This window comes from Phocoena sinus, chromosome 12 (assembly GCF_008692025.1).
Source record: "Phocoena sinus isolate mPhoSin1 chromosome 12, mPhoSin1.pri, whole genome shotgun sequence".
NCBI classification, from domain to species: Eukaryota; Metazoa; Chordata; class Mammalia; order Artiodactyla; family Phocoenidae; genus Phocoena; species Phocoena sinus.
In genome coordinates this window covers 34848353-34876253 of record NC_045774.1, presented here as the reverse complement: position 1 = coordinate 34876253, position 27901 = coordinate 34848353, and the positions used below count along the sequence as shown (strand labels likewise).

General features: G+C 36.8%; 1 protein-coding gene across 1 annotated transcript in view; it reads right to left on the bottom strand.

Annotated features, from left to right (window-relative positions):
• Positions 1 to 4360: 4360 nt before the first annotated feature.
• Positions 4361 to 27901, bottom strand: part of SOGA3 (SOGA family member 3) — a 108542-nt gene continuing 85001 nt past the window's right edge. Inside the window, exons 7-8 of the mRNA XM_032650815.1 lie at positions 10659 to 10741; positions 4361 to 4695 (exon numbers count right to left, since the gene is read on the bottom strand). Of these exons, the coding sequence (XP_032506706.1) occupies positions 10682 to 10741 (60 nt within the window). The 3' untranslated portion in view covers positions 4361 to 4695; positions 10659 to 10681. The remainder of the gene's footprint in view (positions 4696 to 10658; positions 10742 to 27901) is intronic.

The window sequence follows — 27901 nt, the reverse complement described above, 5'->3', positions numbered from 1 at the left end:
CTTCTTCTTCATGTTAACGTTATAGGCTTGTCTTCATCTTCTCTGGATTGTCAATAAATAACTTTGGAAACAATGCACTTGGACAAATACTAAACATATGAAACCATAGTAAAACACCTCTACTGAGAATTTTTATTACATCAAGCACTATCAAAATACTTTTATAAATACTCATTTATTCTTAAAAATCCTATAAATTATAACTTACTTCCATTTTGCAAATGAGAAAAATGAAGAATGGAAATGTAAATAATGTGCCATAGGTCTTTAAGTGACAAAGGTGGTGTTTGAACTTAGATCTGCGGGACTTCTGTCTTCAATTTCTGTATTCAATGTTAACTTTGTTATGTGTCTTGCTAATTTTCATTCACAATCTGAAGAAAGATGAGGTGTTATAAGAGGAAAGAAATTTCCATGGGCTGTAATGAACTCTGAGTGGGACTGGGAGTGCTCATCTGTGAAATTCATTGAAAACAACCAAGAATATCATCAGAGAACATCACTATTAAAGGTGAAAGGCAAAGGAGAGCCAGAAAGAGAAAATTTGCTTTCTTTTTTTTCAGATGGTAGACTTCATCCAAGAAAGAACTGTGAGAAGAAGCTCTGTAAAATGTTTTTTAAACATCAGCGAGGAAGAGAAGCTTCTTTTTTTTTTTTAATTTTGTAAATTAAAACAAAAGAGACACATCAACCAACAACAAAATCTAGAATCAAACAGGTACGAGTTACTCTGAGAACAAAAGAATCGGAGTACCTGAAATCTAAAGTATGGTTCCTACTAAGAGAATGAATCACGAAAGGAGATTAAGAGGTTAATTCGGAATTGGCTTACTTTCACATACTATCTTGTCTTAAAGAACACTCATCAGATCAAACGTGGAAGAGAGACAACATACATGGTTATGGTTGAATTTGCTTGACTTGCTTTTTTCATTTTTATTTCTTATGCTTAAAATGTTAATTTACCGATTATATATGTTGGATTTCGCCTCATGGCACACTACACCAAAACTTAGCTCCATGAAGCAACAAACATTTATTTAGCTCATGAAATTTTGTTTGGCCTGGGCTCCACTGGTCTGAGTCTGCAGGTCTTTTCTGATGTGTCTGCAGTCAGCCGTGTGTCTGCGGTCAGCCCAGGTTGGCTGGCGGTTGGTCTGGGAGGCCTCAGCTGGTATGGCTTGTGTCTTCTTTATGCGATCTGTCATCCTTGTCTTGACTAGCCATGTGTGCTTGTTCACATGGTCAAGCTCCAATCTGCAACTGCTTGTCAAGCTTCTGCCGCTCGTGTCTCCTTTGCTAATGTCCAAATCAAAGGTGAAAAGATTCCACCTATTAATGGGAGGACCTGTAAAGTCAACTTGTAAAGACATGGGTTCAGGGAGAGAAAGAGTTTGTGGCCACTTTTAGAATTCATCACATTGGTCTACATTTTAATATGAATCATATAAAATTATAAATAAATTATTAATTATAAATAATTATTCTTTTACATAAATACAGATAATACTTCCATACTGTTCTAAGTTTTCAAGAACTGAAGCCTCTTTGTACCTATACCTTGTTGTCTATTATAGCATTTAATGAAAGGAAGAGACACTGCATCATGGTAAAGTGAGCACAGTTGTTCTGCAGTTTCTGTGGGGAGTTGGTTCCAGGACCTACCACCCTCCTTCCCCACCCCACCCCGGGCCCACAGATACCAAAATTTGAGGATACTCAAGTTCCCTATATAAAATGACATAGTATTTGCGTATATCTCATGTACATTCTCCTGTACGTGTTAAATCATCCCTAGATTACTTATAATACAATGCAAATGCTAGTTAAACAGTTGCCAGCATGTGGGCAATTTCAAGTTTTGCTTTTGGAAATTTTCTGGAATTTTTTTTCTGAATATTTTTGATCTGTGTTTGGTTGAATCAGAGGATGTGGAACCTGTGGATATGGAGGGACAACTGTGTGTTGGACATCTGTTATTTATTGCAGATGTTCCCTTGTCAGCTGTTCTGGTGCCTGTTAAGAGCACCTCACTTTTCCTTTTGGAAGTTGTCCCTCCCTCATCCCAGATTCAAAGGGGCAGAGCGCAAGCAATGCATGTATTCCAATCTGTGCTCATTGTCATCTCCTAAAAATCTCAATCTGAAGTGAAGCCACACAAACACAGAAGGCGGGGCCCTAAAAAGACCACCTGAGAGTTTCCATGGCTGAGATCCCCAGAGTTACCCTGCTTCCTATATTCCTTGGAATCTGATTGTTCGGCATTTCCTTCAAATCTATGAGTTTGTATATTTAAAAATGTTCTGCTTTGCATAAATATATATTTAATACATATGTATAATTTACTATATTATATATAAACTATATGTGAAGCAGGACATTTATGAAGATCTCAACATATATACCTTAAACAAATATGTATATTTGCTGTATTTTGCCAGAATTTTTTTTTTCAGGCAAAGTAGGCTTAATAATAAATTAATATAACAATTCCAAAACGACTACTACAAATCCTGAATCCCAAAACCTTACTGAGGGCAGTACATTCTTTCATTTAACAAATATTTACTGAGTACCAGCTATGGCCAGGTCCTATTTTATGTGATAGGGATAGACCAGTAAAGTCAGCAGATAGTAATCCCTGTCCTCCTGAAGCTAATGTTCCGACAGGGAACGACAAGGCTGCAATGGCTCTAAGAACTCACAAAATTGTAAATCACTGAGCCCTGAAATGCTCAAAGAAGGCTTCATGGAAGTAAAGGTGAGCTGTGCATTCAATGGTGTGGGATTTAGATAACCAGAAAGAAAAACCCAATAGTAATGTATTCTTGGAATTTAATATGCATTTTATGGGTTAAAATAGTAGTGTTTTAGTTGGTGCTGGTAACAAAAAATCTGAAATCTACATTTAAAAACAATGCAAATAAGGCCAATCGATTTAAATCCTTCAGTGGCTTTCCATTGCTCCCGCAGGATAAGATCATAGGATAAGACCAGGCCCCTCCAAGATCTGGTCCCAGCATACCTATGAAGCTCCTTCTTGACCCTTTCTTCTCCTTGGTCAATAAACTCTAGCCACACTGACCTACTTTCAATTTTCATAGCTTTCAGGTTTCATGCCAGGCTTTATGATCACTTTGCCTACAAGGCCCTTTCCCCAACAGCTTGTTTAACTAACTCCTACTTATCCTCCACCTCTCAATTAACTGACATTTTCTCAGGGAAGGCTTTTCTAATGCCGTAGTTTAGGCAAGGTCCCCTGTTATATACTCTCAACATCCTGTATCTTTCCTTCAGAGCATTTAATAGAATATAATTAATGATCTGTGCAACTACTGGCTTAATATGTTTCCTCCCTCTTGACTGTAAACATTTTTGAGGACATTCGACATTTGTTAAATAAATTAAGGAATAACACGAAGGTACTGTACCTATTGAGACCCCTTCCTGATCCAGTAACTGTTTACTGCAGGTACTACTCATGTCTGGGAACAGATGACCCTAGATTTCCTCACAGTTGGATTTGCTAACAATGAACTTTCAAGCAGAGAGTATAACCTCTACCGTCTCCCTTGTCAAGAACAGGTTAGAGACTGAAAAAGAGATTGTTTTTATTTTTTACTTTTTTGTGGTACGCGGGCCTCTCACTGTTATGGCCTCTCCTGTTGCGGAGCACAGGCTCCGGACGCGCAGGCTCAGCGGCCATGGCTCACGGGCCCAGCTGCTCCGCGGCACGTGGGATCTTCCCGGACCGGGGCACGAACCCATGTCCCCTGCATCGGCAGGCAGACTCTCAACCACTGCACCACCAGGGAAGCCCGAGAGATTGTTTTTAGAGCACCAGGAGAAAGACCCAACCTTTGAAAGGAGGAGGGAGTGATGGTGTAATGTGGAGAAAGGTGACACTGTTCTTGCAGAATGATTTCTATCTTTCTTTTCTTTCAGTTAAAAATAAGATAAACTGTTGAAAATAAGGAAGGAATATGAAATAGAGGGTTTTGGAAAAATGTAGGACTGAAATACCCATAAGGCAGTAGGAGAGAGATGGCTTGGGAAAAATAAAAGAGCGGCAGGCACTGAGGCCCTGATAAGCTTGACGGTTGCCCCTTGTGGCGACATACTAACTTTCAGAGGTGTAGGATTTCCTCTAGCTTGCTCAGTAGATGAGAGAAAAGAAACCAACAAGTTGATATAAATCAGATTTTCCTAGGTGAATGTCATGGCTAGGTGCGAGAACCTCCCCGTCCTCCTAATATGTGTTACTTAAATCATAGAAGAAAGTCTAAAATTCAGAAAGCAGAGGAACAAGGGAAGAACACACCTCATCACATGAACACACATACCAGTAGCACTTTCGTATAATTATTTACGCCCTTCGAATACATGGTTTTATTGTTTATATAACAAAAATCAATTAATCTATAAAAAGGTATATTTTTTCATATGTAAGATAACCTTTACAATAATAAAACTATGTCTCAGGCACGTGGAAAATTTAGATTTACAATACTTTAGTGAAAATGATTGGTAGGTGCCCCTGATCCCTTCCCTCCTTTTGATAATATGCAGAATGGCCTGTCTTCTTAATCTCATTCCTCTCTTGCAGCCAGTTTGAAAATTATCAAGTATCTTTGGCCCAGATATGATCTTGTAAGTAAATGCTTTTAGCACAGTTTTCAAAATTGCTCTGTTGGACTGGAAGAAAAAGCAGAGTAAATATTCTCCATGTTCAAAGCTTACAACGTGCTCATTCAAATATCACCTCTTTGAGAAATGTTTAATTAGAAGAATTATTTTTAAATTATGCCGTAAAAAGATATGAGTCCAAAAATTAGAAAGTTTCTTGTTTTCGTTTTTCACTGTGAGCTAACCAGAAGAAAAAGACCAGTGAATATTTGTCGAATAAGTAATGAAAAAAGGCAAATATCAACACAGCTTAAAGATGCAAAACCCATCTGACAGACTATAAGTCACTTACAACTACTTTTCAATTTCAAGGTTATTTCTGGGAACTTCCTAAGTCCTTGATTTCACAGATACTCTTTGACTTACATAAAACATGAAATACAGTTTTCTGGGAGGCAGTTTGGATGCTATCCCTTTCCTCCTGTGACTTTAGAAAGAAATTCTTTCCAGGATTTCAAGTTTCGGTGAGGAAGGAGGGTTTTCTGGGTATGGTTTTCTGGGAGCTGTGAGAGCATGCCGTCCTCCAGGTGCTACAGATTCTTCCTGTTCACAGAGCCGATATTATTCAGTCCTCTCTACCTTCCCTCTGCACTAATAATCAGGCTCAGAATTACTCTCTTGTAACAGGGCATAGCATGGCCAAAGGTGGACTTGGGCTGAGTCAGGTTCTTGAGCTCCAGCCCTGTTCCTGCCGTGTTCTTCTTATGTCTGTTCAAGGAAAGGATTGAAGGAGCAACGATCACTATCATCTTCCCTGCCTCAGAAATAAAATGAAAGGGGACTTATCCCAAATTAGTGTTAGACTGCTCAGTGCCTAGTTTTATCAAAAACATTTGAAAGTCAATACGTACTATATATATATATATTTTTTAATTTCAATAGTGTTTTACTTAATCCAATTTTTACAAAATATTGTATCAATATTTAATCAATACAAAAATTAATGAGATATTTTACATTCTTTTTCTGGGGTAGCAAGTCTTCAAATTCTGTGTGTATTTTATACTTCTAGCACAGCATTAGTGGTTTTCTCAAAATGAAGACAAGAAAAATAAATTTAATGGAATATATTAAGTTATTCATTAATTATGCTTGCCTTTGTTTTATTACTCATCACACCACCAGTCTATAAATAGAATCCTGGACATGTGTAACAGTAATTGAATTCAGCCAACTTTGGTGTTTCTCAGATTTTCAAGTTATATGAAAACCATAGTTTTACAGGTATTTTGCAATTTTGTTGTTATGAAGGTATGTGACACATAGAATATGGGTTTCCATTTTGTACAATTGCCCCAGGCCCCATGAGGGTTAAGGGTGGGACTGACTATTTTCTCTCCACCATATGACTAGGTGCAGTGGAGGAGAACATCCTTAGGCAGCCGTAGACCCCCTCTGTGACAGCACTTATCACTGAGCTTTCTTATTCCTAAATTCTTCCTACATTCCCTCTATTCTCTTCAATCTGTCCCCTTCAATGAAATAAATATTTATTGACTAAATAAATTCATGTGATGTTTTTATTTTGTAATCTATAAGGACTTTCACATATATCATCTAGTTGGCATATAACACACTATGTGAGGCAAATAAGGAAATGGGCTGAGGAAGTTTAAGAGACGGGGGTCAAAGTTTAATATTTAGTCACCCAGGCTCCTCATTTTAAGTTCTTGCTCTTTCAACTTCATTTTGTAGCTTCATTTTGGATCAGGAGAAGTGGGAGTTGGGGAAGCTTTTCAGCCAGAGCAAATAACATGAGCAAAGGAGCAGAAAATGGCTGTTTGGTTTGGCTAACGCTCACTGTGTGTGTTCAGAAAAAATAGAAGATGGGAGACAGAGCAGGGCTGTGGTGATGAGGCCTTGGATGTCAGGTTTGGGATTTTGCATTTTACTCTGAGGATTGTGTGCTGCATATATTTTTCGAGAAAGTAATTGAAGTAAAGAAACCTTATTTTTATCAGTAAAAATGCTGTTTATTTGCTCTTGAGATTAAGCTGATTTTCATCTTAGTAGGAACAGGAGGAGAGAGAGAGGTCGTTCACTTTGCACTTGCCAATGATAAGCTCCCAAGGCCCATGCCTTCCTTCATTCCCTGTGTGGGAGGAAGCACCTAATCCTGGCCAGCTGGCTCCTCTGTGTGCACTGGGCAGGAGAGTGACAGGCTTAGACAGGGTGGATGCATCAGCTCCAACTTTACCACCATTTTTCTGCCAAATGCCCAAACAAAGGATCCACATCTTTGTACAAAGGACAAGGCATTTCTTTTTTCGATTGATAGATACTTCTATGGACTCCTTGTTTTCAAGGCAACGGAGCATTATTTGTTTAGATTTTTCTTTTAAATTCTCAACACAGCATCAGAGCCATGCTTTTAAAACATGTGTAAGATCATGTCGTTCCTTTGCTTAAAGTCCTGCCAGGGCTTTCTATTTTGCTTGGAGTGGAAGTGTAAGCCTTTAACACATCTCAGCCAGCCTTACACAACCTGGCTCCCCATGACCCTTCCAGTCTCTTCTATTTTTCTCTCTCTTGCTCGCTCTTCTCCAGCCACACTGGCCTCTTTACTGGGTCTCTCACTCACCAGACACTCCGCTGGCTCAGGACATTTGGTCTCGTTATTCCTTCTCCCTAGAACACATTTCCCCCAGATACCTACAGAGTTCACTCCCTCGCCTTCTTATGATCCTGGCTCAAATATCCTCTTCCCAATGAGCCCTCATTAATCACTCTGTTTAAATTGAATCCCCATTCCAGCACATTCTGTCTTCTTTCTAGTTCATTTCCCAACATCTTACTTCCCACCTGGCATCCAAAATCTTTTCTCTGTATGTTTTTTCTTGGTTTTTCTTCCTTCATTAAACTGTAAGCGCCAAGGGAAGGGATTTTATCAGCTTGTATTCACCCAGACCCACAACAATGCCTAATACGTAAAGGTGCTTGATAAATATTTGTTGAACCAAACAAATGAGATCTTTTATTCTCTGAATATCGTGCACAGCATTTCTTTGGGTCTTCTACCTTATTAAAATGACCTCTAATCTTCTTATGGATTTCTATGAATCTAGAGGAATTTCTTCATCCCCCTGCATATTTTGGGTTACAGTGTTAGAAGCTTCATTCTTGTTTTATATTCAGGACTGGCAATGTCATCAGGGTTTTAATGAGATGGAACAAAGATGACCTATTTTATGTAGGTCATAGAATGGGGTTTGGCAAATCCTGGGAACTTGAAATTTCAAGTCCCCATCTGCTGAGTGGGACAGAGGCACCATATGTGGTCAGAAATACTATTACTCAAATCTGTCTAGTTTGTCAGAAATATTCTTACTCTGTCTAGTCTGTCATTTCTACGTGTACGCATTTAATTTGTGCTATTACAGTATTGTTTTATGCTTACTGACTGCTAACTTTGGAAATGCTTCAAAGCATGTATGTTTTTCTCTATAACCATGTTTTAATACTCGAGGGCAAAGGCCCAGGTTATTATGATGTCTAAAATGGTGATGTGTGCAGAGGCTTAATAAAATATAGGTTAATTCATATTTATGCTTCAGTGATGACTGTCTTTTAATTCTGAGAGTCAAATAATGCCATAAAAATTATAATCATATTCCATGGGTATCAATTATACCAAGCTATTCAAGACATACATAAGAACAAATAAATCTTGCATGTTTTTAAAATATCAAGATATGTGGAATCAGACAATAGAAGAAAAAGAATAAGTGAAAGAATAACTTTCCATTATGTTGCTTCAACTTTTATCTCCAATTATTTAAGCATTGAGAACATTTTCAGAACGCTAATTAATCATATCCATCCTGGTGTGTCTTGTTTCCATATAGTGTTATAAAATTAACAGGCATAGTATTCATAAGAAGAATTTTAGTGAATCCTTCAGACTCATAGATTCTCCCTATGCTTCACTGACAAAGAGTTTTAGAAGAGGGACAAAGTTGTGTTTGAGAAAGAACCAGTGCTATACACCTTTATTCTATTGCAAGATGGAAGCTAGTCAGCTCTGACCTGGAAAAGAAAGACAAAGAAGCAATGTCCCCTAACCCCAGACTGGAATCTATTGGCTGTCTTAAAGCCTCATCCAGTAGACTCCAAACCCATGTCACTGTTGTGCCATTCACTTCCTCTCTGCCATGCCTCTTCCCAGTTTCCTGGAATCTCAAGGATTGAGAATCAACACTGCCTCAGAGTATGTTCAAAGTCCCTGAAAACAAAGTCTATTTATTAAGATAACAATGACCTAAGTTTCTTAACCAGAAAAATGGTCCTCAGAATCTTGGGGCATTTCTACAAAGAGACAGTTGACATGAACGGATATCCTTCAGCTACTATCAAATACAATAGGAGCATCTGGGAAGGGATTTTGACAGTTGATACCTATAACATTTTTGCCAAGTTTAGTGGTCCGAAAATATATTCTGGCATAATATGGCAGTCCCGAGTTCCTAGAAGAAATTTCTTAAAAATATAAAGAACGTTTTTTACTCATATACTTTATTGAAGCCTACTGTCATTTTCTTCAAAGATAAAATGTCACTGGCTTCTTTCAAAATTTTCATTAGTACCCATTGGTTTACTTAATAAAGTATAAACATTTTAGCCTTATTATTCCAGTCTCTCCTGAAGCCACCCCTCCAGGCAACCTGGTCCACTCACTGTTTTCCAAATTCCAGTGGAGGCCTCAGGAATTCCATTTGTCATGCCTTTGCCAACAAAGTTGTCTTTCACTTAACATGACCTATGTGCTTAGGTCCAGTCAAATCCAGCATCTGTCATAAATGCTCCCCTCCAGTTTTGATTTTCTAGACATTTAATTGCCTGGAATATTCAGAATCATGAATTTGATGTCAGACTTTATCTCTTACTAGAATTGAAATCTTAGGCAGGTTCCTGTCTCCCTAAATCCCAATTTCTTCATCCATTGTATGGTGGTAATAATAACAAATTCAGAGTTTTAGTGAAGGCCAAACTTTGTACACTTTAATAAATTATAGAAATATTGAGTATATCATAATTTTTGTTTAATACCATGTATTGTTTTAGTTACAATTTTATGTATTGCATTTTTGTATTGTATTGTATTGTATTTTTTCTCCATCTACATCCTGAATTCTTGAGAATGCTGTATAGTTCTTATCCTTTGTCTCCTCAATACTCCTGGCCAAGTACTTTTCTATTCTATATAAACAAAGATATTTGTCAACTAATGGGGTGGATTTGATACGGTGATAAAATGCTTCCGGAGTATCTCATGTTAAATATCTTATTAGTTGGTTAGCAATATGTGAAAATAGCGCTTAATTCTTTGTTGTTGTTAGTTACAGGGGACGTGGGGTAATTTAAAACAGAACTGTGACAAAGAGGAGCTAAGTTCTGTATATTAATTTAAAAATTATATATCCCTCCATTTTATCTCTCTGCCTGAAAACCGATGCTGAATTTGATCAAATGTAACTTATTACTCACTGTTTTAACTTTAAAAGCTAGAACACTGACTTGAATCTCTGACTACAGAATGACTTGTAATTCAACCTGTTGGGGGCTGGCTGTATATCAAAACACAGTGGCTTTAATTAGATCTTTCAAACAGCTGACAAAAGTGGAAAAGCTGGGGGTGGGGTAGGGAGAGAGAAAAGATGCTTTGTTTAAGGGACCTATTTTTTTTTAATCCATTGATCAAAGGACCTCAGTGGCTGCTTCAGAGACTCAAGTCAGTGGAGTCTCCAGGGTTTACTTTAGTCCGTTTCTAGGGTAAACAGGACAGCCTGCAGCAGAGCAAGAAAAATATGTAATGCAGCCAAATAGATTATTTCAAAGTCACCTTTCAGTTATTAATTTGAAGTTGAGCAATCTGTTTTTCTATATGAGGATACAATTATCACAAGTGTTCATTAAGGCTTCAAACCATGGTCAAAGGTAACGTGAGATTCATCCAGTATTCCTTCTCCTCTTACCTTTGGTAGCTTCTATTGACTTGTCAGTGATGGCTCACTGTCAAGTGATGGCTTCCAATGAGGGCAAAACGTGTGGGCTCTCTCTATAAAGAGGGAAAAAAATAACAGGACTATTTTTTTCGTGATTCCCAGTAGTTCTAAATGCGTTAGAGGATTTAATTGGATTAAGGAGAAGGAATTGTTCAAGTCACTTTAAAAATCATAGGAACTGTGCAGTTGCTTGAAGAATGAGGGAGAGAAGAACTACTGGATAAAACATACTGTGTTATTTAGAAAAGTAATTTTTAGCAACTCAGCAACATCTATCAAAAGCTTTAAAAGGTTCATTCTTTTTTTTTTTTTTTTTTGATTGAAGAGGTGTGACTTTTTATTAATGATCTTTCAACGTCGAAGTAAATGGGGCTCTCCGTCAGCCCCTCTAAAAGGTTCATTCTTATTTACTTAGAAACCTTATTCCTGATAATCTTTCTTTTTTAAAAATATTTATTTAGGCTGCGCTGGGCGTTAGTTGTGGCACGCAGGATCTTTGTTGCAGCATGTGGGATCTTTTAGTTGCAGCATGCAGTCTTAGTTGGGGCATGTGGACTCTTAGTTGCAGCATGCATGCTGGATCTAGTTCCCCAACCAGAGATTGAACCCAGGCCTCCTGCACTGGGAGTGCAGAGTCTTACCCACTGGACCACCAGGGAAGTTCCTCTGATAATCTTTCAAAAGAAAATAATGTTAAATATGCAGGAATAAAAGCTTTATCCACCAAAATATTAACTGCTGTATAAAATGAACCATAATGTAACAATTAAAATATTACCATTAAAAGCGATACTTGTAAATAACATAGGATAATGTTAAGAGAAAAAAGTCAGACACAAAATTATGTTTATATGGTACAATTAAAGCTATAGAAACAAAGTGACATATAAAATATTATAAAAGAAAATATACCAAAACGCTAAAGGGATTATATCTACGTATAGGTAGTATCAAGATACCTCCTTAACTTTTCTTATAATATTTAAGGGGAAATACAATTTAAAAATAAGAGGCTTATTTCTTTTTGTTGAAAATAAGAGAAGAAATCTTCCTCTCTTCCTTTTTCTCAGAGCATTTACTTTAGAAAACTTGTAACTGTAATTTCTCCTCTTTTTGAAATATATGTAAATCCTTTTGGAGACTAGATAGTCCTTTGTCAGCTTTATGAACCAGGAACGTATTCTCTCAAAGATCTGGGAACCATCTCTTTGAAATGTAAATATCAAACTTTTCTGCCCTGTGAGGACACAGTGAGCAGAATGAACCTGGAAGTCAATGAACCAGGAAGGGTCCTCACGAGACACCAAACCTGTCCAATCTGTCGACCGCCTTGATTTTGGACTTCCTAGCCTCCAGAGCTATGAGAAGTAAATGTTTTAAGTCTTCCTGCCCCCTCCACCGCCCCCATCACACACAACAGGAAACATAAACATTGAGGAAGACAGCATCCCTATCTCCCAGTCTCTGTGGATGGGCAGGAGCCTAACTTTAGTGGGCACCTGGCTCCAAGTTGCAAAACTACCTTCTGTCATAAGAACGTGAGAAGTTTGTTTTCCCTCTGGATAGGTCAGTTAGCTAACACAGATGGCCACCCTGAGTTACCAGGTGAATTTAGGATGAACTCTACGTGCCAGGTGGTGCTGCCCGGTCCTCCCTTTGAGGATTAGTTATTATTACCTTGAAAATAGATGTTCAGAGTCTGTCATACAGAGTGAAGTAAGTCAGAAAGAGAAAAACAAATACCCTATGCTAACACATATATATGGAATCTAAAAAAAAAAAGTTAGTTCTGAAGAACCTCGGGGCAGGACAGGAATAAAGACGCAGACGTAGAGAATGGACTTGAGGACGCGGGGAGGGGGAAGGGGAAGCTGGGACGAAGTGAGAGAGTGGCATGGACATATATACACTACCAAATGTAAAATAGATAGTTAGTGGGAAGCAGCCACATAGCACAGGGAGCTCAGCTCGGTGTTTTTGACCACCTGGAGGGGTGGGATAGGGAGGGTGGGAGGGAGAGGCAAGGGGGAGGGGATATGGGGATATATATATATGTATAGCTGATTCACTTTGTTATAAAGCAGAAACTAACACACCATTGTAAAGCAATTATACTCCAATAAAGATGTAAAAAAAAAAAAAAAAAGAAAATAGGTGTGCAATGGACTGTATCAGCTTGGCTATATAAGAGGGTAAGACTCCTTTCTGTCTTCGCAATCTCTTAGCAGGTTACCTGTGATGTGCATTATAGTCTGGTTTAACACCTATTCAAAAACAAAAGTGCTGTCTTTCTCTATTACTTTTTTGGGTTGGGAAAACATAGTGTTTTTAATTATATTTCTCTAACAATTTCAAATTTTATATAATAAGCATTATTATGAATACAATGGAAAAAATAGTTTATTTTGTAATTAGCTTCTATTTTGTAATTGATTTCTTAATCTTTTTGTTAACAGTTTATAACTACTTTATTAGTGTATCCTACTCCAAGCTATAAACTCCTTTTAGCTCCAGACTGACTTTTCCAAGTCAAAAGAATTCTTTTGATTGTTCCATTTTCTTCTGAGCTGCATGTTGTAGGGTTTTAAGCTTGAGAAATACATATCTTGCAGCAACTAGGAGCTCCACCAGTCTCCCATGGAGATCAACTTAAAACCTCCTCTGCTTTTCAAAGCAACCAGTTTATTGTTAGTCTGGTTATAGCCCTTCCCTTGGTCTCTGCTTTCTGGTTTAAAAATATTTCTTTTTTCTTTCTTTCCTCTATTGAGAATCAGAAAACAACAAGAAATGTTTTAGCATGTGTGTCCCAAATATTGTGTTCTATCTACCTATCTATCTACCTACCATCATCATCCATCATCTATTTATCTATCTTTGTGTTAACAATTGGTTCAGAGTAGAATAAACCAATAAGGTGATTATGAACCGATTGTTGTTTATCTGAAGTTCAAATTTAATTGGGCATTCTGTATTTATAATTGTTATATAATAACATGTATGGTCATCATAAATATGCTTATTGGAACAGTTTTCCTCAGGATGGTAATTTCTTAACCCGGGTAAGGATCATTAACTCAGTATTTTAGAGTCTATTATTTAAAATAAGTTAATAGATTAAACACAATTCAGCTAACAGATAATGCTTATATAACTTAAATGAATAGAAAGTGATTTATTTATAAGATAAAAATATTTTTTCTTATACTTTAGAGGAAAATTAAGTTAATTTTCTAATTAGGACACTAGAAGATAAAAATCATTTGAAAGACTAAATAAAATAAATCATATTTTGTTTATATATTTAAAAATTTGTTTCTCTTTACACATATCTGTTTTCATAAAATTTTGAGTAGAAAATACAAAAGAATTTGTTATATATAAGTGAAATCCCATTACATTTTTCCATTCTACAGTATAACAACATTTTTTCCTACAGTCAAAAGATTAAGTGCCTATTTGCTACTAAGTCCTCTAAACTTCTCTAAATTCTTCTTTCTCTTTCCCTGGCTGCTACAGTTCACAATTATAAGGAGAGACACCTTGAGATGGCTGGTGTCAGTAGCTCATTTCCTCCCGCTTTTGGTAGCTAGCTAGACTCTGGTCTGAGTCAGCCTGATGAAAGAACAAGCTGACAGCAGTGCCTGAGCTCTGGGGTTCCGCCTTTCCCACAAGGCTGCTTTTAATGTCCCATGACATTATTAAAATAAGCTCCCCTTGTTACACTTTCAAAATCAAGTGGCCATTTCCTATCGCTCTTTCTCTATTAATATGTAGAATAGTAGCATCATGTGAGGTCTTTCTCCTAGAGCCCTTTCTATGATGAGAAAGTCCTGCTCTCCCCTCCTCAGCTTGCCTCTGTGAGCTATGCGGGGTATGCAGGTCAATGGGATCGAGTGTGCCTTGCTGTTGTTGAGTGTGCCTGACTGTATGTTTCCCCAGGACAACCACTTTACGTTTATACCTCTGGTTGCTAATGTTGTGTGTGTCTCTGCCCCCATTGCATGACATGCACTGCCTGAATTTGGGGACAGTAACAGTCATGTGATTTAGAACCAGGTCTGTCTTTTCATTTAAATAATTATGGAAGTTTTGTTTAATAAGCCATGAACATTTTAGAGTGTAAACTACAGAGTTGGAGAAGAGATAGCAGGTGAATGAATATATTTTCAGGTTTTGTAAATTAAATTAGGATGACCTGGGTAAGAGGTGCTTGCTTAGGGCACAAATGTGAAATGCAGTTTAAAGGCTGATCCTCAGTGATTTATTAATCTTCTCTTTTTTTGAATGGATTAAATACTTTTATGGTGTTCAATACCATAAAAGCAGAGCAGACTTATTCCTTGCTCTTCTCCTTCACACAAACAAGTTAATATCCTGAGTACAATTTGGGAAAAACCCCCACAAATTTCTTTGTTCTCTTACTAGCAGTTTGAAATTTCTATGTAGTACTCTGTGCCAATTTAAGCCTATAAACCCTCTTTGTGACTTTTACTAAAATCTATAAGTAAATGATCCTGCTACATATTGGTGATAATTTCATTTTGCTCTAAAATATTGGGGTAAAAAAATAAAGTTTCCCAACAGGTGCCATGTACTATCATTTTTCCTGTTAAGGCATTTTAAATCAAATGTTTAATTTTATAATAAGTTCTGCAGAAGCATTTTGGATTTTCCCACTTGCCTTTGTACACTCTGCTGTGTATGGTCAGGGCTGGGAGACTACACATCTTAAGCTCCTTTGATACTGGCAGGAGATCAGGATGATAAAGGGAAAGAGAAGCTTCTAGCTCCCACCCAGTGCTAACTGCTGGTGTCATTGTAATGGTAGTGGAGGTGAGGTGATTTCAGACTCAACAGTCCAAATGGAAGCTGCACTTTTCTATATGAAATGGTCCTTATTTAACATCCTAGAATCAGCCCTGACAGAGCTTCCAACAGCGCAGCATCAAGTGTGTGCTCCAGGCTAGGAACATTAGCTCTTAATCTCTAGGTATTACATCTCCTTTCTTGCTCCTCTAGGCCCCATCACCAGTTGTTCTTCCAGAAATGCCAGTACCTTTGTTATCAATTTCCTGTTCTTTTGTGTTTAGATTCCTACCATTGTTTCTGTTTTCCTGACTGGCCCCTGACTGATAAAGTACTGATGCGAAGCCACTAGAAATCCTACACTACAAACAGGACATCTGTCTTTGACACCAGAATGAAGAGGTACCTTAAGAATTATGCTCTTTTTATAGCAAGATATATGGTTTTACAAAAGAATGATAAAGTACATTCATGCTTTGGAAATGTAAATAGAAGTTTATATTATAAACTCAACACAGCTTACTGGAATGTATATTTACTTTGAGATTTGTGTTTAAAAAGACAATATTTTCTTCAAGCTTAAAAGTTTTGGGCAGAAAATTTTACTAGTGAATTCTACCAAACACTTGAAGAAAAATTAATACCAATCCTTCACAAACTCTCCAAAAAATAAAAGGAGGAGAAACACTTCACATCACATTCTATGAGGCCAGTATTACCAATATTACCCTCATACCAAAACAATGTATAAAGATATCACAAAAAATCTACAGACCAATATCCACTATGAATATAGATGCAAAAACCCTCAATGACAAAATACTAGCAAACTGAAGCCAGTAACATATAAAAGGGATTAAACACCACGACCAAGTAGGACTTATTACAGGACTTCAAGTTTGGTTTAGCATATCAACTCAATCGATGTAGTCCACCATATCAATTGAATAAAAGACAAAAATCACATGATTATTTCAACAGATGCAGAAAAATCATTCAGCAAAAGCCAACCCCCTTTCATGATTAAAAAACAAAACAAAACACTCACCTAACAACAACAGAAAACCCCACTCAACTAAGAAATAGAAGGAAATTTTTTCAAACTGATAATGAAGAACTGTGACAAGCCTATAGCTAACATCATACTTAATAATGAAAGACTGATGCTTTCCCCCTAAGATTAGAATAAGACATGGCTGTCCACTCTTGCTGTTTCTATTTAACATTGTTCTGGATATTCTATCCCAGTCAATTGGTGAAGAAAAAGAAATGAAAGACTTCCTGATTAGAATGGAGGAAGTATAACTATGTCTATTTGCAGATGCTATGATCTTGTATGTAGAAAATCCTAAGGAAACACCCCACCATACACACACAAATATTAGCACTAACAAATGAATTCAGCAGGATTGCCAGACACGGGATCAATATATAAAAATAAATTGTATTTCTATACACTATTAATGAGCAATCTGAAAATAAAAAGGAACAATTCCATGTACAATAGCATCAGAAAGAATAAAATGATTAAAACTGATTTTAACAAAAAAAGTGCAAAACTCATACCCTGGAAACTACAAAACATTATGGAAAGAAATTAAAGAAGATAGAAATAAATGAAAAGATATCACATGTTTGTGGATCAGAAGACATAATAAAGATGGCAATAGTCTCCATATTGATCTACAGATTGAATATAATCCCTACCCAAAACCCGGCTGCATTCTTCTGTCGCAGAAAGTGATAAGTTGATCCTAAAATTTATATGCGAACGTAAGGAGCCCAGAAACTTACTCTAAAACTACAGTAATCAAGACAATATTGTACTTGCATCAAGATAGACATACAGATTAGTGGGATAGAACTGAGAGTCCTGAAATAAATCATTTATTTTTATCAGTTATGCTGGGGAAATTGGGTATCCACATCCAAAATAATATAGTTAGAGCCTTGCTTCATGTCATATACAAAAATTGACTAAAAATCGATCATAAAACTAAAAGTAAGCTAAAAAGCAACATACTTATAGAAATATAGAAATGAATCTTGATAACCTTGCATTAGGCAATGGTTTTTTAGATATTACACCAAACGCACAAGTGACAAAAGAAAAAATAGATAAATTGGACTTCATCAAAATTAAGAACTTTTATGCTTCAAAGGACACCATTAAGAAAATTAAAAAAAAAAACCAGAATAGTAGAAAATATTTGCAAATCATGTATCTGATAAGGAACTTGTGTCCAGAATATGTAAAAAATTTCTAAAAGTCAACAAACTTAAACATTGGGAAAGAATTTGAATAGATAGTTCTCCAATGAAGACAAACACATAGCCAATAAGCACACATAAAGATGCTTAACATCATTCATCATAAGGGAGATGCAAATCAAACACACGGAGATACCACTTCACATTCAGCAGGACAGCTAACATAAAAAATCCTGACAATGTAAAGTGTTACCAAGGATGTGAAGACATTGGAACCCTCGTACATTGCTAGTGAGATTGTAAAATGGAGAAGCCACTTTGGAAAAATATTTGGTAGCTCCTCAAAATGTTAAACGTAGACTTACCACGTGAGTCAGAAATTCCATACGTAACTATCTGATCAAGAGAAATGAAGCATATATTCTCACAAAAACCTGTACCTGAATGTTCTGAGCAGCATTATTTATAATAGCCCACAAACTGAAACAACCCAAAAGTCTATCAACTAATGAATGGTTCTACATTGGTTACAATGTAACCAATGAATGGTTCTACATATGGTTAGAACACAAAATGTGTTCTAACCATACAATGGAATATTACTGGGAAACAAAAGAAGTGAAGCACTTACGCATGCTACAATGTGAAGGAACCTTGAGAAAATTATGCTAGGTAAAAGAAACCAGTTATAAAAAGCCATATATCATATGATTCCATTTATATGAAATTTCCAGAAAGCCAAATCCATAAAGAAATTAGATTAGTAGTTGCCATGGGCTTGTGTGGGGCAGGGGAGGGGAAAGGGAAGTGTAGGGGATGAAATGGAGAGTAACTTTTACTAGTACAGGATTTCTTTTTGGGGTGATGAAAATGTTCTACAATCAAATGGTGGTGATGGCTGTATAATTCTGATAATAAACTAAAACCCAATGTATTATGCACATTAAAATGATGAACTTTATGGTTTATGAATTACATCTCAATAAAGCTTTTACAAAAAGAAATTGCTTGGGGAAGACTTCTTGTTCTAGCCAATGTGAAGTAGTCCAATTCTTCCCAGGTCGTTTTTCTTTAAACACACTGGACATAACACAATAAACAAACATCAGAATTCTCTGAAAGCTGGGATAAAGATGGAAGAGGGACCAGTTACCCCAGGATGTGAGGCATGGCGTGGGATTCAGTTCCTTGGTTTTTCTTTTGGCCTTTCATGTAACTCAGACAGGGCACCGGGGAAGCCTGCCACCTGGACCACCAACAGGCACAGGCAAAATGAACTCCAAGCAAAGCCTATTTGTTCTGGTCAAAGGACCAGGAAAAAGGCAGTCTAACAGAACATAAAAGCTTCTTGACAATACCCACTGTACTCCAGCAAAATACCACTACAGTACAATATACACTGTCCACCTCACTGACTGCACATCCTCCGTGGTTTTGGCAAAGATAAGTGGGGAGCCGATCTACCTCTTACTCAGTAGAGGAAGGTGGCAATCCTCTGGTGTTTCTTCCTGGGTAGTAGTGTTAGTGGAGTCCAGCTGGAAGCTGAGCCTCTACCCCACGGCATCAATGAAGTAGAATGAGGAGATGCAAGCTGCGCTAGTCTTTAGTCTGCATACCTGTTGTCTCCAGGGCCAAGTGGAGAGCCAAGTCTCCATCCTTGTTTGGCATCAAGATGGACAAGTGGCATGAAGTGGGCTGGATGGCACTCTGGTTTCTTCCACTCTGGTGGAGGAAAATGCAAACAAAAACCACAGGAAAATGCAAACAAAACCCACAATGAGATATTACTACCTATTAGAACATTTAAAATAAAAAATATAATAATAACAAATATTGGGGAGGGTGAAGAGAAACTGGATTTCAAATACATTGTTTTTGGGAATGTAAAATGGTACATCCACTCTGGAAAATGGTTTTCCAGATTTTACAAAACTAAAAATACACTTATCGTACCACCCAGCAATTGTACTCTTTTTGGGCATTTACTCCAGTGAAATGAAAACTTATTTCACACAAAAACCTGTGAATGTTTAGAGCAGTTTATATAGCGTAATACTGAAAACTACTCAATGTCTTTAAGTGGATGTATGGTTGAACAAACTCTGGTACATCCATGCAGTGGAATACTACTCAGCAATAAAAAGTAGTGAACTAATGATACATGCAACAAACCAAATGGACCCCCAAGGACATTACGTTTAGCGAAAGAAGTTAATTTCACAACATTTCATTGTATATGATTCCATTCATATAGCGTCTTTGAATTGATAAAACTAGGGAAATGGAGAACAGGTTAGTGGCTGCCAGGGCACAAGGATGGGTGTAGTGCAGGGAGGGAGACACAAACACGCAGAGGCAGCCAAGGATGTTCTTTTGTGATGATAGAACAAGCAATTAGTTTGATTGTGGTGGTAATTATACAAATTTGTACATGAAAAAAAGTGCATAAAACTACACACACACACAAATGAATGCAGGTTTTAAAACGGTAATACCCTAATGTCAATTTCCTGGTTTGATTTTACACTAGAGCTTTATAAGATGTCATCATCAGGGGAGGCTGGGTAAAAAAGGATGCATGGGGGATTCTTTGTTCTATTTTCTCAACTGCCTATGAGTCTATTACTTCAAAGTAAAAAGTGTAAAAAGCTGTGTTTAGTACATGCCAACTCAATGAAAAGTAGATAATCTGATTTTCTTTGTTGGTGAATATTTCGCTGCTTTTATGTAAGCCTAGAAAGCATAACCTGCTTAGGCACGATTGTTGATTGGAAAATTTGGTACTCCCGTGCTGAGGGAATAAAGGGCTGACAAGATTACCATCCCAAGAAATTAATCTGAACATGCTACTAGGGGAAGAACAGAGTGTGCTAAGGCACTGGCTGCTAGAGCGGAAAAGCTGAAAAGCGAGATTTCGTCACGTGTCTTCAGAGACCTGCACAGCCAGTCTTCAGAGAAATTATTTACTTACTGCAAGAGTCAGTGCTTTCAAACTTTAGATTACATGCCACGTAAAGTCATTGATTCCAAAATGGAATTTAAGAATTTCTAACAATTACTGTCATTGTGTATTTTGTTTACAAGTGCTTGATTCCTTCTAAGTTCTACTTCCTGCCAGTAGCAAATATATATACTAAAATAATCTGTACTGTGTGTTATCATTTTTTCACTTATACATTTAAAATGTAATTTTAAAATTGTATTCCCTACAGGAAATACACTTTGTGATTTAATACAGGAAGTTTTAATACAAGCTGAATATTGAGTAAAATAAAACAGATGATTTAAAATTTTTAGTACATCCAGAAATCACCAAAGGTCAGAGAGATGAATTTTTCCAGTGAAAATGATGGTGAAAAGGTCATAGACCATTCTCTTTACTGCTGAACTAGTACTAGGTAGCTGCCATCTAAAAATAGTAGGATGTACTTAGAGGCATATTTGAAATAGGAGCTATAATATCGTGGACCTGCCAAAGGTCTAGTCCTTTATATCTTTCAGTGGATAAAACCCTGAGAATAATTGCATAAACCATCACTGTTCTTGTGGTTAATATTAAAATGAACTGTTCAAACAACCAGAAAATGTCGCACCAACAGAGAAAAAAAAATTAGGTAGGAATGAAAAGCACAATTGAAAAGTCAAAATTTCCTGATGATTAAAGTCTATTTAAAGAAAAAAACCCCGACCTTGGTGAAGCTCCATGCTATAGCTATGGTTATACCTGTTTGGGGCTTAAAAAGAAACTGACAAGGTGAAAAAGACACAATTATTAAATGATGTTCAATAGTTCTAACACATCAGAAGTATATCCTGGAATGACTGATTGAGAGACGAACATTAGCTTTGCTCTTTAACTGAAAAGCATGGACACTAATAATTTGGCAATTTAATTAATCCTTTCCCATTAATTTTATATGGATGATTTAGAGTAAAATAACAGTAAAAATAAATTTTAAACTATATATGAGATTTATTTTTAATGAATGAAAATACACATTGATGAGTGTATGCAGAGAAATGAATCTATGATGTTGACATTGATGGGGAAGGTCACTTTTTACATCCTGCATGAATTAGCAGCCCTGAAGCCGTGCATCAATAATACCTCCTTTCAAAGAGTTTGTTTTTTGCTTTTCTTTGTGTATTAGTGGGTTGGAAATAAATGCTGAATTTTGTTGAAAATTAACAAAACTAATTATTTAGATGCTTATCTTTTAGATAAATTTATAAGGAAATGGGAAATGAGTCTGAAAATTTGCACTTTGACATGTATATGTGCTGGTTTAGACAGAGAAAAATGTTGATCAGATTTTCAATTTAGTAGAATTACTCTTTTTTAAATGGAGAATTAAAAACTTGTAAAAATGGCTAAAATATGGGTTAAAATGATGAATCACTGCTTTGGCTAATGATAAACAGCAGTTCTCAGAGTTGGCTTATTTAGCAAAAACTTGTTAAGATTGAATTCTTTGTGAAAGTGAAATTGTGAAAGCTTTCACTGGGCGTGATAAGACTGCAGCCCAATTAAAGTGTGAGAGTTGTAAAGAGTTGACCTTATCGACAATGAAATTTTGGAAATTTTAATTCAATGACCTGTGATAAAAGTTAGTCCATATACTGTTTTTTTTTTCCCTTCACAAAGGCCCTTCAACTGTTTTTCTCCTGACAATAAAAGAGACAGCTTTACAATATTTCATATAACATGTCAACTTTTCAGCTAAAAGATACTTAAAATTTCTACCAGCAGTCAATTCAAACATAGAGGAATACTATCTCTTTGGTAGTGATTTTGTATCTTGCCTCAGTGATTATGCTTATAAAGTTTACAAAAGAGTGAAAAAAATGATCTCAATTTGTATGCACATTTTAAGTGCTAAAAATATGGTGACACTATGACAAGAAGAGAAATGAATATACAATGTAAATTCAGGTGGCTCAGTTTTAGGAAATAAGTAAATTCAGTCCAGTGGTAATTAAATAAGGAAGCAGACAGGAAAACCTATTTTGAAGTTCCTGATAGGAGGTGATTAAAACACTTCATTCTGTTATTGTTAAACAGTTAACAAAAATTTTTTGTTAATTTATTCAACAAACATTTATTGAGCTTACTCTCTGCTGGCACCTTCCTAAGCGCTTGGCAAAGGCAAGCAAACAAAATTCCTATTTGTTTAAGGACTGTAAAAATTTTCAAGTTACAACCCCCCCAAATTAAAGAATTTTAGACAACGTCAGAGACCTTTGGGTAGTGATTTCTTTTCTCTGCTCTTAGAGAAGACTTCCTAGAAATAGTCAAAGAACACCAGTCTAGATGCTCTCTTACTTCTCTCAATATCTAGGTCGTTAATTTGAGAATCAGAAGGGTGCTTGAGTTAGTGTGGAAAAGTGAGCTGATGGCATTGGGTGACCTCGTGGCACAGATCAGTGTGTGGGAACCTCTTCCTCCCGAGACAGAATGGAATAATCCTGTGGTCAGAAACTTCATGTTCTCAGACCCTGGCCTTTTTTTTTTAACTGGACAGCAGTGGATCAACACTGGATACTTGCTCTCAGGTACCTTTGCCTCTGCTCCATGAAATCTACCTCCTTTCCATTCAGACAGAGCTCAGAGAAGTTGACTACGTTTCACCATCTTTAGTTATAATAACATTGCATTTCTTTTTCTCTAAGACTGTATTCTATTCTCAGATGCAATCTGGGTGTTACCTATGCTGATCCACTTCATATATACAGTAATTTTCTAAGAAGTTCTTCTAAAAATGGTGGTACTCTTTGATGATGTGCCTATTTTTATTTTTTATTGAAGAAAAAAGTCACTTACAATTTCTGGGGTATCTAGTTTTGCTCTTATGGTCTATTATGTGAAGATACAGATGGCTTATTTTATTTATGAGATTATCTAGGTAAAATTTTAGATTCTGGCAGCAGAGTCACAGGAAAATGACAATAAAAGGAAGGTGAAAAGAAGAGAACATCAGGCCATACCTCATCACCTTCACTTGTCTTGCAAAATCAGAGCTCAATTTGCACTGATCCTCCATTTATTTTAGTTTCTGGTGGTTACACTCTTAATTCCCTACAAATGGGTCCTTCACTTGATACTCAAGTCTTCTTGGCTCCAAACTTCGGTAAAGATCTGGTACACTGGTGAAAACCTCTCCGTTCCTATTTCCAATGGAAATTTCCCTCCCTTATCTCTCAAATTTCCTACATGCTGGTCCCCAGGACTAGGCTTCTTGATCTAGTATCTTGCTCTTGCTATTTGCCTTCTCTGGACACTTCATTCCTACCCTGGCCCTGGACTCAGTGTCAGGTCTCTGATGCTTTATGAGGAATCTCCATGAAGATGAACACCTGTGTGACTCCTGAGCACATCCACCCTGGAGTCCTTGATATTGTACTTTTCCCAGGCCCTCAGTTTGCCTGGGAAGGCCTAGTGGTTGCTTTTGCTGTGTTGAAAATGTCATGAGTTCATTTAGCTTTGGCTCACTGGGCTACACCACCACCAGTTTCTGTCATAATGAAATGGTGACAAGCCTGGTCTCAGCTCCTCTCTCCTTGCCTGGGATTTCCCAGGAAGAATCTTTATTCTCAATGATTTACCTCCTGAATTTAAATGTATAAGAGACAGAATATTGTCCCCTTTTACTCCTTTATATAACTTCCTTTTAAAAATAAGTTTTTCTGGCCCTCATTGCTAATTAACTCTTTTACTCTAGGTATCATTAACTCAGAGAATCCTTTACTGGGTTAATTTTAACATAAAGATTTCTTGCAAAGACTGAAATAAAAAATTTTATAGTTCAGGTTGTATAATTTGGTGCTACTTTGAGGCTGAATAGCATTATGTGGGAAAAAAAAATGCAGATCCCAAATAGCTGGATTAAATTTGTTCAGTGATTTTTATAAAATTACATGAGTAAATAATGTAATTGGAGAATAAAGCCTTAAAAAGAAATTGATGGGACACAAGTAATTTTAGAGTGAAATTATAAATTGGAAATAACTGCATGCACCAAGGGAAATGCGTGCATTTATTCTGGAGTACACATAAGTCATATAGAGTGAACATTTTCTGTGATTCTTTTGAAGATTGAAGAGGTCAGGATTCAATTGCTGCTATAGATGAGAATTGCTTTGGATAGTTATTGGGATACTTACTGGTTTTTACCTTTAACATTTTGACTTACATACAAAACTTATACAATATCAGAGCATAAGAATCAAAAGTTAAATTATTTTCATAAAGTGAGACTTCATGACCTCTTGAATAATATCTCTTGGAAGAACTGAAATCATACATATCAGGAATGATGAATTTTGGTTAAGATCACTGGAAGACAAAATTAAGAGAAATTCTCAGCCACCATTAAAATCCAAAAGGAGGGATTTCAGAGAGCTTCCAGATTGGTGAAGCAGAATGCCTCCACGGGCCACAATTCTGGGCTCCAAACAACAAGAGGACTGAAGTTTCTTTGTTCTCGACCCTCTCTATGAATCTCTTCATCTGGCTGTTGGTTCCTGTGCTTCAGTATCCTCGGTAATAAACCATTCATCTGCTGTTTGGTTGACAGGGTCTTGGTACTCTGGCCGGGTGTCAGGCCTGTGCCTCTGAGGTGGGAGAGCCGAGTTCAGGACATTGGTCCACCAGAGACCTCCCGGCTCCACGAAATATCAAACAGTGAAAGCTCTCCCAGAGATCTCCATCTCAATGCTAAGAGCCAATTCCACTCAACAACCAGCAAGCTCCAGTGCTGGACACCCTATGCCAAACAACTAGCAAGACAGGAACACAACCCCATCCATTAGCAGAGAGGCTGCCTAAAATCATGCTAAGTTCACAAACATCCCAAAACACACCACTGGATGTGGTCCTGCCCACCAGAAAGACAAGATCCAGCCTCAACCACCAGAACACAGGCACCAGTCCCCTCCACCAGGAAGCCTACACAAGCCACTGAACCAAACTTACCCACTGGGGGTAGACACCAAAAACAACGCGAACTACGAACCTGCAGCCTGCAAAAAGGAGACTCCAAACACAGTAAATTAAGCAAAATGAGAAGACAGAGAAATACACAGCAGATGAAGGAGCAAGGTAAAAACATACCAGACCAAACAAATGAAGAGAAAAGAGGAATTCTACCTGAAAAAGAATTCAGAGTAATAATAGGAAAGATGATCCAAAATCTTGGAAACAGAATGGAGAAAATACAAGAAACGTTTAACAAGGATCTAGAAGAACTAAAGAGCAAGCAAACAGTGATGAACAACACAACAAATGAAATTAAAAACACTCCAGAAGGAATCAATAGCAGAATAACTGAGGCAAAAGAACGGATAAGTGACCTGGAAAATAAAATAGTGGAAATAACTACTGCAGGGCAGAATAAACAAAAAAGAATGAAAAGAATTGAGGACAGTCTCAGAGACCTCTGAGACAGCATTAAATGCACAAACATTTGAATTATACGGGTCCCAGAAGAAGAAGAGATTAAAAAAAAGAGAAGAGGAAAGAAAAAGGGATGAGAAAGTATTTGAAGAGATTATAGTTTAAAACTTCCCTAATATGAGTAAGGAAATAGTCAGTCAAGTCCAGGAAGCACAGAGAGTCCCATACAGGATAAATCCAAGGAGAAACATGCCAAGACACATATTAATCAGACTATCAAAAATTAAATACAAAGAAAAAATATTAAAAGCAGCAAAGGAGAAAAAACAAATAACATACAAGGGAATCCCCATAAGGTTAACAGCTGATCTTTCAGCTGAAACTCTGCAAGCCAGAAGGGAGTGGCAGGACATATTTAAAGTGATAAAAGGGAAAAACCTACAACCAAGATTACTATATGCAGCAAGGACCTCATTCAGATTCGACAGAGAAATTAAAACCTCTACAGACAAGCAAAAGCTAAGAGAATTCAGCACCACCAAACCAGCTTTACAACAAATGCTAAAGGACCTTCTTTAGGCAGGAAATACAAGAGAAGGGAAAGACCTACAATAACAAACCCAAAACAATTAAGAAAATGGTAATAGGAACACACATATCGATAATTACCTTAAATGTAATTGGATTAAATGCTCCCACCAAAAGACATAGACTGGCTGAATGAATAAAAAATCAAGACCTGTATATATGCTGTCTACAAGAGACCTACTTTAGACCTAGGGACACATATAGACTGAAAGTGAGGGGATGGAAAAAGATATTCAATGCAAATGGAAATCAAAAGATAGCTAGAGTGGCAATTCTCATATCAGACAAAATAGACTTTAAAATAAAGACTATTACAAGAGACAAAGAAGGACACTACATAATGATCAAGGGATCAATCCAGAAGAAGATATAGCAATTCTAAATATTTATGCACCCAACATAGGAGCACCTCAGTACATAAGGCAAATGCTAACAGCCATAAAAGAGGAAATTGACAGTAACACAATCATAGTGGGAGACGTTAACACCCTAGTCTCACCAGTGGACTGATCATCCAAAATGAAAATAAATAAGGAAACACAAGCTTTAAATGATACATTAAACAAGATGGACTTAATTGATATTCATAGGACATTCCATCCAAAAACAACAGAATACACTTTCTTCTTAAGTGCTTGAGGAACATTGTCCAGGATAGATCATATCTTGGGTCACAAAACAAGCCTTGGTAAATTTAAGAAAATTGAAATTGTATCAAGTACCTTTTCTGACCACAAAACTGTGAGACTAGATATCAACTACTGGAAAAACAATCTGTAAAAAATACAAACACATGGAGGCTAAACAATACACTACTAAATAACCAAGAGATCACTGAAGAAATCAAAGAGGAAATCAAAAAATACCTAGAAACAAATGACAATGAAAACACGACGACCCAAAACCTATGGGATGCAGAAAAAGCAGTTCTAAGAGGGAAGTTTATAGCAGTACAATCTTACCTCAAGAAGCAAGAGAAATCTCAAATAAGCAACCTAACCTTACACCTAAAGCAATTAGAGAAAGAAGAACAAAAACCCCCAAAGTTACCAGAAGGAAAGAAATCATAAAGATCAGATCAGAAACACATGAAAAAGAAATGAATGAACCAACAGAAAAGAGAGAAAAGCTGGTTCTTTGAGAAGATAAACAAAATTGATAAACCATTAGCTAGACTCATCAAGAAAAAAAAGTAGAAGACTCAAATCAATAGAAT